General features: G+C 38.1%; 1 protein-coding gene across 2 annotated transcripts in view; it reads right to left on the reverse strand.

Annotated features, from left to right (window-relative positions):
- The window catches only part of sema3h (sema domain, immunoglobulin domain (Ig), short basic domain, secreted, (semaphorin) 3H), a 66,895-nt gene extending 58,540 nt beyond the window's left edge, over window positions 1-8,355 (reverse strand). The window contains exon 1 of one of the 2 annotated variants that reach the window (XM_044132589.1): window positions 8,337-8,355. Coding sequence is in view for 1 of the 2 variants with exons in the window: in XM_044132565.1 (XP_043988500.1) it covers window positions 2,192-2,306 (115 nt within the window). In the remaining variant the exon portion in view is untranslated. Of the gene's footprint in view, window positions 1-2,191; window positions 2,710-8,336 lie in introns of those variants that run through there. The other variant, XM_044132565.1, reaches the window with a different exon arrangement.
- Between the last annotated feature and the right edge of the window lie 6,304 nt (window positions 8,356-14,659).

Genomic DNA, 14,659 nt, shown 5'->3' on the forward strand with positions numbered 1-14,659 from the left:
AAGAAATCCATAATGTTTAAAATCCATGAAACAACAACTTTTCATTGCTGAGTCTACGCTCCGGTCCATCGTTCATCAGTGTGTGTTTATTCGCTCTTTTGTAAAGTGAGTGGAGAGAATTAACACGGGAAAAAACAAAACAAACAGTTCTTAACCAATAAATAGCTAACATGTCATTGACTTCCTGCCATCCTTTCTCATTTATCACAAGGCTCTGTTAAATCCATCGACAAGGTTTTCCAACACCCGCCACATGGATCTCACTATGGTTACCAGATCCGCCCGCAGGCCCAAGAAATAACTAGTTTGGTTGGGATCTGAATCTGGGATTTGTGCCATCTGACGATCGCACACACTTCCAGATCCACAGTAGGGGCTGATGATGACAATGAGTCAATTTATGACAGGGAGGATGTTCTTTTTTGCGAAAGTTATACGGCAAAAAAAATATTTCAAAGATGTTGGCAAAAGACCAAGAGGAAATAAATTTAAACAGCAACAAAATGAATCCCCACTGGAAACTTGCGGCTACAATCTTGGTTTAGGAAAACTCTGTTGTTCTGATGACGCACAAAACAAATCTGCAACTAAAGGATAAATGTCTTTTCTGAGTGTTTTTTAATAATACAGATTGGGATGTGTCAGAAATAGATTGTTTACCAAGAAACTAGCAAACAAAGGCAGGTAGGAAATGTGGCTGTCTCCCATGGGACACCAAGTCACCCAGCATGATGTTAAATGCTGGGTGACTTGCATTCACGTTAAGTAATTTTCTATAATCAACTGATCATTTATATGGCAAGTAAAAGTGTTTGTATGACTCTGAGAGAGAAAATATACCAGCAAAAGGCAGCTTAAAGCTTTTGATGAGCTACATCTGGGGTTTTTAAATTCTATATTTCATAGGATCAATCAACACAAACAGGGATCAGAACAGAATCAAATGGAATTATGGCGTAATAGATTGATTGATTTCTGTAAAATCAAAGTATATGCAACATTTGAGAATTGTTACGACTCTTTAATTCATAAAAATACTTGACTATAAAGATGTTCAGATATTCCATCCTATGATGCATAGCAGCGAAACACAGCATCAGGAATTGTTTTTAATTGAGATAACATTTAAAAAACCTGCTATAGAAATATCAAATACATTGAACCAACATTTTCCTGACACTTCTTTAACAATGCAGAATGTCTCTAGCACTCCATAAGCTACAGCACCTCCACAGTTAAAGATGCACATCTGTTGTTGCCATTAAGGGCAGTAAGAGTCCATCAAACTGTCAAAATGTGTTGTTAATATGCAGAGTATGAATGCCTAGCAACTGAAATATAATATTTTATCCAACATTTCATCCACATGAACTGCAATTTTCACACTCATAATTTACAATGATGACTATGATTTAATAGACTGTGCAGCTCCCCATATAGGTACGAAAAGGTTTGTTAACAGGTATAAAATGGATGAAGGAAAGAACAAAATGACAACTTATGGGCATGAAATGAGGCTGTTAACTGGCAAACTGACCCAAAGCTAAAGCCACTCAGCTTGTTTACTTCATTAACTTAGCTTAGCCAAGCTGGTGCATAAATGAGCAATAAAACTATTACCAAGCCTGCAATAGCAATCAGTGAAGTCACAGAATCCAAGGTTAACCTTAAACTAGTGCATCAAAAGCTGGGTTTATTCATCTTAACCCATTTCCTGATTCATTTTTTCATCTACAAAATGGTTTAACTACTGTTTTAATATGAGCTTTGCTTCTCCCTTGTATCAGTTTTATTTCAGTTTTCCAACAGCAATGAGAGCAATCTTACAAAATACAAAATAAACCAAAAAGCACGTGTAAAAAAGGGTAAGAGATTTTCTCTCATTGCATCTCAAAGCACTTAAAGTCATCAAGTGGATACAATTCACAAGTCTAAAGAGACCTTGAGTTAAGAGAAGAAGGTGTGGTGGTGAGGACCTCAGACACGTTTTCATACTGAAACCAGACATAATAATTTAATAATGCAAAACAGAAAGAAAATCAAGATGAAGTGATTTCTCTACTACTAAATCGATGTGTGGGTATCAACAGATTAAAAACTAAAAGGATGAAAGAATAGTGAAAGTAACAAATAGTGTCTGAATACAAGACAGTCAGATCATACAAACTCAGGAGCACATGTTTCCTCTTACCTGAGTGTGTAAACTGCAGCCTTGGTTGAGCTGCTCGCCACGCTCCGGTCAGAGCGCCTCCAAGGTGGGCCAGCAGGACGGCTGTCAGCAGCCAACACATCTTCCTCCTCATCATGCACACTGAGCGGTAACCTGGCAGATTCAGACAACTCACTCAGCTCCAGAGTCTCCTTCCTGAACCAAGTCCTGCACTCTAAAAACCACTAACACGCTTCACAAAATAAAACAAAGTTTAAATCCGTGAGGAGTTTAAGTCTCTAAGACACTAAACCCAAAACAGTCTTTCTAACAGTCCAAGTGTGTCCGCCTCTCCTCCATCCAGATCCATAAAATAATTCCCTCCTTCTCCTACGAGCGTCACCCACTCCCCGTCTGCGTGTTTGTGAGTTTACATGCGCGTGTGGGCTTCAGAGATGAAGAGGAGAATGTATTCCAAGAAAAGGCTGAGGCGTCTCTCCGCTGCCTCCTCGCAGCTTGACAGCTCTCTGCTGTTCATGTGTTGCCCCAGCTCCCCTCTGCATGTGCTTTTTCTCTTTCTCTCTGTGGAAGGCGGAGAATGAAGAGATCCCAGATCTTCGTGACCACCCAGCATACACACACACACACACACGCACAAGCCCGCAAACACACACACACACACACACACAAATGTGGACGAGCTTGGCTATTCAGTGTTCTGGGAAAACCTACTTGAAGTGGAAATGAGACAGACAAATCAGTTTTCATCATTATTCACGTCCTCTCCACTGCTTCTTTTTTTCCCCCAACCTCTTGCTTGTAATATTGTTTTTTCCTCAGTGTGTTATTTATGATAAGGTGTATAAATCTAATAGCTTGGAATAAGACACTAAGATTGATTTAGAGAAGCAAAACAAGACAACTTCAGTTAACTCTAAGTTTGTTTTATGGATACGGCTCCGTCAGACACAACAGAGTTGTGTGAAGCATGTTTTGCTTTCATGGGAAATGGAAGATAATTGCTGCCTCAACATCACTGTTGGTTTGCAAGTTCTTAAGTAAAACTAAAACAAAACTCAGGAGTCGCTTTATAATTACGGCAGAAAACCTGCAGTGCAAAATCTCCGGATCTTTTCTGAAACAACCCTCCTTTCTTTCAGCTCCTCACTATGTTTCTCATTATTTCCTTCCACTCCTAGCCCACATGCATTCATTAAAACTTCTCTCTGTTTCTCTTGTTTTCTTTAGATACCAGCTCACTGGGGTACGTGCGCGCGGGCTGAATTTTTCACCAGCTGAAGTTCAATTACGGGCTAGTGGGGACAATTTATTCGCTCCCCGGAATAAATAATGAATTTGGGTTGCGCGCAAATGAAGTCGATGCTCCCTCTGAGGATTTCGGGGATTTGTGAATGATTTATTTTGCAGGGTTGTTTTTATTGGGTAATTAGAGCAGTTTCCCTCCACCCCCCCAATGAAACTATTTAAACAGGTGATTAATACAGTTACTGTCATCTAATCTTAGGTTTTCATACCTTAGTTGATATTTCACTTTGCTTTAAATAAGTGTGACTAAATCTGCTTGTTAACGAAACAATCAGACTGGTGTAAAGAGGAATTTGTTGCCACATTGTCGTACAGACTAACTAACGTTCCCCCTGGGAAGACGCTCGCTGCTTTAAAAGTGACCTTTAGGATGTTTCTGCAGCTGCTTGCTTTGGTAATTAAGATTAAATGATTGTGTTTGCAGTAATGAGGAAAAAAAAACCTCAATTACAGTTCAGTTAAAGTCAATCATCTGTTTGAGATGTTACCGTAGTTTTGTGTAATTTACAGAGTTGCTGTTATCTGTACAACGCCAGCCAATGATTCTAGGATTACTCAAAAATTCCCAGTCCCCAGATAAAAAAAATAATTTTAACGCATAAATTAATTATGAAGCAATGTGTTCTGTTGCCAAGGTTTTTATGAAACTTTGAACCGTTACTGATATGAGACGATCTGATTTATCTTAAAAAAAAGATAAAAATCGATATAAAACCGCTAAAAATACTTTTTTCAGCCATTATTTATAATAAGGGCATAGATGACCTCACACAGTCTGGGTGTCATTTCCAAAAAAGCCGTTCTGGTACTAAACCAGGGCTGGTGCCTCAACCAGTTATTAACTGGCTTTATAAGAGAGCTGGATTGGTTTACCACAACCAGAGAGCCAACTCAGAGCCACGTCACTGTGTCACCAAAAAAGTCTCAGGCAGTAAATGTTTCATCCGCCCTCTGGCTTGAGGGTCCATGAAAATAGTTTAACTACACAAAACCTCTTAAGTATCTCAGTATCGCTGCAATAGATGCCAGTTAACCCTAATGCCACCATCCTGCTTTATTTACACAGCTTTAAGTAGCACAAAATGTGGGTAAATGCTTTAAAATTATTTGTCATACAATCCCGGTTCTGACCTGCACCAGCAGCAGTGGAAACGGGAGTAAAGCACAATATTACCAGCGAGATTTATTGATAACACCTAGTGACAATAAAAGTCTGGCAGAGTTGAAGAACTGAGTTGCTTATTATATTCATGGATTCACGGGAAAATATCTGCTGTAAGCTCAATGCAATAAACTGAAAAATGGAAACTCCATGTATGAATAAACAGTGTGAAGTTCATTTCAATTTCTTTTCATGCCTCAGAGTTTTTACATCCAACTAGTTCCTTAACACAGACTGGAAACAAACTGGAAGCCACCTGTGCTGTAATTCTTTCAGCCCGTTATCCCAGTAAAAACCAGCCCCTTGTTCTATAATTCGTTTCCTACTGAGAGTATGTACCATCACAAAAACTGGACCCTCGTTTTTATTGAGAAACAACTGCTTGATAGAGACGTAGACTCTGCTGAAGCTTTGAATTTTACCCAATCGCCAACATTTGGCTGTGAGGCACGTAATGCACCAGTTTGACACTTTGAAGCTTACCGGAAAGGGCCTGCACTATAAACAACAGCCCTCCGCTGCAAAGAGAGAAGTGCCTAGCCAAACAAGGCGGCTGTTAACATTAATCACACACAACTTCTGCTGCTCGCCAATTGACGTTCTACCAGGGAAGTCCAGCTCAATGGGAAAAAGCCCAGCTTGAACACTGAAGGGAGACGAGAGCAGAATTGCAAAGGAAGGTATTGACCAGGTTAGTTATCTGCTGAAAGGTACGCCCTCTCTCACAGCCTGAGTGAAGCGCAGACATGTTTTGGAAAATCAAACGTCTTTAAAATCTAGCTTGTTAAAACACTTTTACTGATACAAATAATAGCTAATGTTGAATCTTCTTCCCTCGGTCACAGTGTCCACCCTGAAGAGTGTTGTTACCGGTATCTGGCCGCGCTCAGGAACAATGGGTTCACTGATCAAGAAAAGACTGACTGGCTGGTCACCGTCGCTGCAGCGTGCAGCTATAATTTATGGAGATTATGGTGCTGAGCGCTAAAATCAAACTGCACACTTTCCCAAACCTTTGCAGACCATGCAGGAACTTTGCACCTGTTAATAAAAGCCGTGAACATCTTCTCAGTCAATGCAGGTAATGCCTTGTTCAAAAACGTCTTGTTCTTCCAGTTTGTTATTGCGGTCTGAACTATTCTGAGGAGAGATGTGGAATAACGCAAATATATAGCATTTTGAGAAACATTGGGCACTGGAGTGATTACTTCAACATCTGAGTCAAAGAATCATAGGCGCTGCTTCTTGAACATCTTTTACAGTCCTCTTATTGGCCATAACTACGAGCAGCTTTTGTAGAAGAACCCCATAAAATGTAAAGCTTTAAATCAGAACCCTAAAAGCAATATTTAGCCATCCACTCAACAGCAGCAATCTGCAGACTGTTCCTGCTCCTATCAGAATCAAAAATCAAAGTGTTGGGAGGTTAAAAAATAAAATAAACACGCCGTGTGACGTTCCTCTTTGTGAAACGGCCCTAACAGACAGACAGAGATCTCCTAAACTCACAGGCCATGAACGGGATAATCTGAAGCTCGATGCCAACATCATCAGTCGGCTTGTTAATTACAATAAATGAATGTCCAGTGAGCACAGACAAAAAGCCTCTGGTTCTGGTCAAACAAGTGACCTAAATTAGTCAATTAGCGTTTGAGCTGTAGCTTTTGTTCCCGCTGTGGCAAGTCTCAGATCCCGCCGTTGCTTTTTTCTTGGAACCACATAAACATACGCACCCACTTCCATTAGCTCATGTAGATTCCCTGTGTTTCCTTCATAGAAGGAGAATGGAGCAGTTAATGAGTACGCAATGCCATCTTGTTGCTCTGTTTGTTTTCTGACCTAACATGACCAATTCACAGTTGCCAATTACTGGCACGATGGTTCTTCATGGAAAATATCTCTATTAGTAATATTCTTGATGTGTTATTTGATTAATATGCAATTGCTAAATCCAACTAAACCTAAAAGTTACAAATTTTTAAAAAATTAAATCAGTAATATTTACTTGATCTTTAATATAACAGGGACATGAACAAAGTTATGTCATTATTCATTTTCATCACAGGATTCCCCCTTGTCCCAGAGTGGGTGGTGGGAGACAAAAAAATATCCATCATCATCGGACATGGTTTTCCACTCTATGCATAAAGTTGTTACAGAACGAGGGAGCCCTTCCGTGACATCCTTCACGCCAAAAATTGCATTACCACAGATCCTTCCTCCCAGGAGCAGTGAGGTGTTATAATCTCAACATCACTCAATAAGTGTTGACATCCCGTTTGCAGATTTTCCATGTCTTGTAAATTGCTGCTTTTATGCACAATCATGTTCAATTCTATTCTACATCTCAATTAGAATAGAATTGAATAGAACATAATAAAACATTTCTATTATGTACATCAGAGGCCCCAAACCCTGCGTTTTACTGTTTTCCTTATATTTTAGGTATTTCCCTCCATCTGCGCACCTGGCCTAACTGTGATTAACAATAACAGACTTCTAAAGACATTGGGGGCATAATATTGAGATAATGCAATCATTTGACACAGGTGAGCTGGAATGGGAAACATCTAAGACATGCAGGACATTGTGCATTAGGTTGGGGACCACTGATGCACATGGTTTACTTTTTGTAACATTGGACGATAATTGCTGAATTAGCAAGAAACACTAACAATATTGCACAATGATAGATTTCAGCAGCTGAGCAGCCCACTGTTGGTCTGTGAATATCTTCTTTGTGCTGTACCTTATATTTAAGTAGGAGGCCAACAATGGATGGTAGGCAGGCCAATCAACCACAGACAGAGTGGGTCTATGAAGCAATGCTTTTCTGAGTTATGCCGCCTTGAATCTGACTACAGCTTCAAACGATAGAAAGATGCCACATTTAGAGTAGCATTTGTCTATCCAAACCTCACAAAGTTTGCCAAAAGCAAATATGGATATGCATGAGTGATTCCTTCATGCATTTGCAAGTTACCCATGGTAACTGATGCACCCCCATCACAACACAGATGCTCGTTTTAGCACCTTTTTCCGATGGAAGCCTGGATGGTCTTTCTCATCATGGCTACATACATACAAATGTCATTTTTTTTCCCACAAACAAACTAATACTGAAATATGGACCTACTGAATTATTTACACGCCTCAAATGAACTTGTCTGTGATCGACAGATGTCTGGAGTTTGTTTGTAGAGATTGATATATCTTTTTCTATTCTGTTATCCATCCATCCATTTTCTGTTCACCCTTGTCCCTTAGAGGGGTGGGTGGATGGATTCAAATGTATGAACATTTTTTCCCACACATGATTTAAAACCCATACACATCTACAGTCAGATTCATGTCCTTTTCTTCCATAAAGACCTTCTAACCAGATATTCTTAACAATTTACCTGTAAAATATGATTAGACATTCTCATATGATACTAGTAATAGAAACAACACACTTTGTCCTACTAGTGTCTCATAATATTTTCTTCTAATATTTTCATATGAGGGAAACCTATCAAAATATTTGCTCACTTTATAAAAGAAAACGATTGTCTTAAGAGCAAAATAAGACGTATCCTGCAGAGCTATGTGTAACAGCGGGGCTATTTGCTAAACTGACACGCTGTGATAGACATATTTTGTTAGCAAGAGCATCAGCTGCCTACAAGGTAAGTAAATCATATAAAAACGAAAACTTACTAGTTTGGAGTCGTTCTCAACTGAAGCTGCACCACAAGACAGTGCTGCCATCTAGCGCTGATTAAAACCGCTCCACTCGGGTGTTCCGATTCAATAAGATCTCGCGATACTGGAACATTTGCGTTTGAAGTGTCATTTTGCTCGTTTGTTTAATTTTTTTAAATAAAAATATCAAAGAAATCTACGATCACAAAGCTTGAAATAAAGACGGTTTACAAAGTGAAATTAAAGAAGATCAGTAAGTGTTATTTCTAAATAATTTTTTTTTAAAAATAGATAGATGTTTGTAAAGCCCGGCTTTATTTGTGTTGTAATTAGATATTTTCACCGCTGGAGGTCAGTCTGAGACAGTTTTTCATTTCAGTGGCAACAAGACGAAGTTTTTTGGTTTTTTGTTGTTTTTTTTTTTGTCTTTTTTTTTGCCAAAATTTTCCCGGGCTGAGTGACAGTTTTTACCGCCTTACATTTGACCTTTATATTGTGCTTTTAATATCATGTAAATTCTTGTGAACTTTTAAATATTATGAAACAAAAGAGCCCAATTAAAGTAAATATCTCAACGCAATTTAGTTATTGTTTTGCGTGCTGTGAGGTTATACTTTAGTTTTCATGTAGCTGTGTGACACTAAGAATTTAATCATTTTTCTTTCTGTGCACCATGTCTGTCTGTAATTAAATGAACAAAAACACCAATAATTCCACAACTTTGAATAAAATCTAACTGAGCTTAATGCAGGGTCATTCAGAGATACAATCCGGATGTACAACTGTACGTCAGGATGCACAATATAATGTGACAGGTGGGTTCTCCAACACTAAAAAATAACTGACTTGCATTGTTCCATCTTGCACTCTTTTTAGCATTATAAGGAATTTTTTATAATGCAAAAATGAATTGCATTATAATGGTTAAATTTTAAACCATAAGACCAGACCCTCAATCACAGTTGAAGGTTTAACATTACTATATTGAATCTATACATATAATCGTTATTATTCGGTAATACAAAATTATACAATCATGTTACAGCTTTGATAATAAATAAATAAGAAAAATAATAACTGTCTTATCCGACTTCCAAATGAAAAGGGGTAGACACATAGTTAAAAAACAAAAGAAAGTTTTATGTGGCTTTTGTTTTTCAATAGATATTTAGGAGAGGGTGGAGTGGGTATTTTGGAAGGATGGGATTTTTTTGAACGCCGTCCGCGCGCTCCTGTTGTGATGTGTTGGAACCTTTTGTTCGGGAGCGCGACTGACGAGGGCGCGCTTTGGAGGCTAACCGGTAGTTGATAGTTTAGAGAAGAAAAACTAATATGAAGAAAAGTCACACCACAGTCTACCAAAAATGCATAAATTGACATTTTATTTTTGTTTTATGATCATTTTGAAAATATGTTATGTGGGTGGGTGAACTTATCCAACGTCAGGAACTGCGACAGATAAGTCACTACTTCTTGAGTTTCCATGCGGGATATCTAAAAATAAAAGTTTCGTATCAACAGAATAGTTGGGTGTTGCTGATAATTCAAAACGCTGGGCAATCCCTGTCATAGTCTCTGTGCGAAACCATAACAAAACAATACTTGTCAAACAGAGAGAGGACAGAGAAGCCAGCTTGTCGAAAGTCAGAATCCAAGATCCTCTATTGTAAAGATGACTATCTTCAGACTTGAAGCTTCAAACTCAGCTCGCTTGAGAGGAAAGAATAAACATGGAATCCAAAACTAAATTCTGACCTGGATTTTAACTGAAAAGGATTTTATTGGGTTCAATTTAGCCAGATTATTTGGACGTGTTTATCTATGCTGTTTATGTATGAAAGTGTTCTTTTTTTAAGCTCCTCCTTAATATCTAAATAATAATATATATATTTTTTAATTCATTTTATTTAATTTATTCCATTTGACACAAAAAATGGGTATTTTTTTAGAATTAAAGTAAAAAAATAATAGTAGAAATCTTTTAGAAGAAAACTTATTTTTGATCAAAAATGGCATTAGTTAAATGGGTTGCAAGTTACATTCGGTGGGGGGAAGGGTCTCTAAAATAAGTCTTTAGACTGGATTGCAAGCTGTATTGTCATCGGTATTTTAGAAAAGTGTAAGAGTGAGAGGTTTGTCTTATTTTTCTTGTTTCCTCTTTGGCTGGATGTATCACTTCAGTTAATAGGCTCTTATGTAACCCGCCCCCTCATTTCTTCTAGTTCCTCCGATTGGTCAAGAGCGTCTTCCATCTTTAATCCTATTGGACGAAATGCCAGGCCATGAGCTCATATTGGTTAAAAATAGTTGGGCTCGTGAGTGGCTAAAAATAGAGCAGTATATAAAGTCGGCAGCTGAACGCCGTTGTGCGCTAGTTTTCCCCGGCTGGATGCCGGAGGAGCAGGGTGAGGAGCTTTGAGTCACGGGGAGGAAAAGAGAAAGAGAGAGGAAGATAGCTCATCACCCGCAGCAGCCCTCCCTCCGTCCCTCCTTCTCTCTTGCTCATTTCTTCACAAGTGTTGCACCAGAAGTAGCGTTATGTCTTACATTAAGCCCTGCCACCAGCTCTGGGTGGAGTAGGCAGTGACGGACTTCCTTCCTTCCTCTTTCACTCTTGGGTTTTGCTCTTAGTGTCTCTGTAGATATAGTCATTCCCCCGAGAAGCTGAAAGTTAAAACTGTAACATTTAATGACGTGTTGTAATGTAAAAAGGTGTTTTGTATCTTACAGATGTCTTCTGTTTATTTTTTTTATGTTGTTTTTTTTTCACACTCTTAAATGTTTCAGATAATCAAAACGTTCTATATCAGACAAAGGAAACCTAAGCAAATAAATAAAAATCACAAAAAAAAAAATTTTACCTATTAGAAAAAAAACATTTTACAAATCTGTGAGGAGGTAATCAACCCTAGACATTTATATTTTATGGAACTGTGGATGAACTTTGGCCTACTCTTCTTCAAAAATTTTGTTTTTTAGCCCCTTCATACCTAGAGCTGTCAAATTTGACTCTGGGGAACAAGGGTTAAGAACCCATTTAAGGTCATTAAAGCATTTGAATCAGATTGTAGTATAGGTTTTGACCAGCGCCCATCCACTGTCCCCCCAAATAAACCCTTAATTTTCTATATATTATTTTTCTCGAGCCATTCAGAGGTGGACTTGCTGGTGTCCTTTAAATCTCTTTCCTCCTGCCTCACGTGAAGTGCTCTTAAATTCAGAGGTCACAAACTGATGAACCCTCAGTATTTTAGAGAGCAGAATTTATGTTTCCATGTGAAAACATGTGAAAACATCCAGGTCCAGAAGCAGCAAAGCAGCCCCACACTACCACACTGTTACCACCACCATCATACTGTCTGACTGATGTGATGTTATTTTTCTGAAATGCCATGTTGTCCGACAAGGACATTTCAGAAAGCTCCAGCGTGGTCCTTCCTGACAGGATTAAGGATCATCACAACAAAAAAAATTTTTTGGCAACGGTGACACACACGCCATATTGTTCTTTTTGATCAACACTGACCTTGAGGTAAGTGAAGCCTGCAGTGCGTCAGATGTTCTTCTGAGGATTGAGAAGTTTACGTCCAGTTCAACAGCAATCGGACTGGACTCTTCGTCTATTTTGTTAGATAGTGGCATGCCTTTCTAATTTTTTTTGTTTTGTTTTGATTTGGAGGTTTTTTTCTAATGAATGATTTCTTAATTCTATAGGTCTGGCAGAGGTCGAGGCTAAATCAGTACAGAATGGTCCAAAAAGATCTATTGTGTGTGAAAAGAGTTGATTAAAGATCCCAATTTGTTTGTTAATCTCCAACATGAATAAATGTTAAATAGGAAGATCTTTGTTCTCTTGAGAAAAAGACAATGTACAAGGTAGTGACAGAAGAGACACACATATTTGCATTTAATGCATTAAATGTGCATTAAATAAATGTTGATGACTATTATGATCAAATGTTCAGTGCAAAAGACAGAATAAAAGTCAGAAAAAAAAAACATGTCAACAGTTCACATAAGAACAAAGATGAAAAGTGAGGATGTGCAATGTTGTTTTAGAGTGAAAAGGAGACAGAACATACATGCTACACGGAGTCAAAAGAATTGACAATGAACGTCACATGAAGCTAACATAAGTAGTAAACCTGTGTACAAAGTAGCAAAACGATCTATAAAAAAAATGCCAAAGCAGAGCAACTATAAAATAAACCTGAAAGCTTCTGCTGTGTTCGTGTCATTTTCAAATTAGTCTTTAAAGTACAAGGTTAACTCAGGTTAACCTCTCCTCCTAACAAACTTTTCATCCATGTTTTTCTAAGATGTCACATGGATGTTTAATCAGCTTCATTTATACTGAGTGATATGAATAAGCAATAACAGCTTAAGAAAAGATTATACAAAAATGTATGTAAAATGTCATTTAAAAAAAAAGAACAGAAAAACACTATTTGTGGCATGGAGGTAATTAAAACATTTGTTCCCACCACATCAGGTGCTCTTGGTTAGATTTCGGGTTTTCAACGTTTTACAGGGGGCTTCCCCTCTTTAAACCTCAGAGATTCAGTTTGGTGTCTTCCTGAAAGCTGAAGTGAGGATATGCGATCAGAAGAGCTGTCTGAGACCTCCACAAAGAAGATTGTGGTTGCTTCTAAGAGGTTTCAAGGGGATTTAGAATCCATTAGAAAATCGTCTGTAAGAGGAAAGACATTCATAGCTGCCGCCAACAAGCTCAGGTCTGTCCGTTCCTGAAAATTCAAAAAGCATGTCTGCAAAAACCAGAAACGGACGACGCAAGTAATTTCAACCATTAAGGATAAAGTGAAGCATTGAGAAGTAAGGAAGGAGTTCATTTTACACAGAATACATTTTTGTTGATATGTGTTGCTTAGTAAGTCAAATTAATTTACCTGAAATGAAATTATTTTCTTTTCCATATGTGTAAAATCATGATTTCTTTTGAAGGCAGTGATACTTAATGGGGTTATTTATTTTTCAGACAGCCCTATTTGTAAATGGAGTTATTAATTATTTATTCTTATAGAATAAAGGAAATTTGAAGCACAAAGGACCGCCTTTATAATTAAACAAGCCCTTTTCTAATAATAAGTCCTCGAGGTTTGGCATTATTACTCCCAGTAAGACCAATCAGACTGACTGTCACCTTTCTTCATGTTTATTGTGTGCTCCTGTTCCCAGTGCCGACATGGAGACCAAATGGATTTTAGTTTCTCCAGCTCAATATCTTGCCGCCAGGCTCGCAAATAGGTTTTAATTTAAGTGAGTCTGCAAGTAAATGACACTATGTAGAGATTCTTCCTACAAGTTCATATTAGCTCATTAAAAAAATGAAATAAATAAAAAAAAAAGACAGCTCTAACTAGTTTTTTTCAGAAACAACAGAGAGCTAATGTGAATGTATAGCTGAATATGAGCTGTATACCTGTCGACTTGAAAGTTATGCTGCTGAACAACAAAAATGCTGCACAAAATGTTGGAGAAAACTCGCAGCTCCTCGAACGTCAACTCAGCATCTAGGATCATCCCACACAGGCTGAAGCCGCTTCACCGCGGCCTCCCACGCTCACAGCAGCACAGGTCTCGCTGTGGGAAACGGCTGCACAGGAAGCCGTGTTTCTGAGCATCAGAGCATGGAAGAGCTCTTGTTCCGCTCAGACCAGGAATCCTCTTCATGTCTGCTGTGTGCTGCAGGCCAGAGACTGAGCATCTTATTCTGAAAATCCACCTTCTTAAAGCTGACTTAAGTGAAATAGATCAGACATTGTAATCATTATTTTATCATTAAACACTGATATTGCCATAAGTTTTATGGCAATACATTGTATTAATCCCAGTGTTAGATGTTCAGTATACGCCATTGTTATTTTGACACTTGGTAAAAATGTGGAAACATGACTACTGTAATAACACAAAAGCAAAATCTGGCAGAAAGTTTTTCTTTGAATCAGCAGCTTAATATCTTTGTGTGTATAACGTTTCATTCAAAGGCAAAGTTGATGTTTTCGCCAAGCACCACTTTATTTTCAGACACTCGGTACATCATTCTGAGGTTGTCCTTTTTCAACATTTCAACTGAAATTATACTCATTTTCCTAAATTGCTGAATTATTGTAGGCCAAAAAATATTTTATTTTTTAAAATCACTAAAAAATAAATCACCAGTGGCCAATTGGAAAATTAGACTGACGTTAAGCCAAGGTTAAAAGTTCTGATTTTAGAGCCGATACCATCATATTTGGTTTGAATGGATGATTTAACATGTACTGCAATACATTTCTGAACTAGAAATATACCACAGAACAAAAGGAAATTGCTGCTTT

The sequence above is a fragment of the Gambusia affinis genome, linkage group LG01 (assembly GCF_019740435.1).
Source record: "Gambusia affinis linkage group LG01, SWU_Gaff_1.0, whole genome shotgun sequence".
Classification (NCBI taxonomy): domain Eukaryota; kingdom Metazoa; phylum Chordata; class Actinopteri; order Cyprinodontiformes; family Poeciliidae; genus Gambusia; species Gambusia affinis.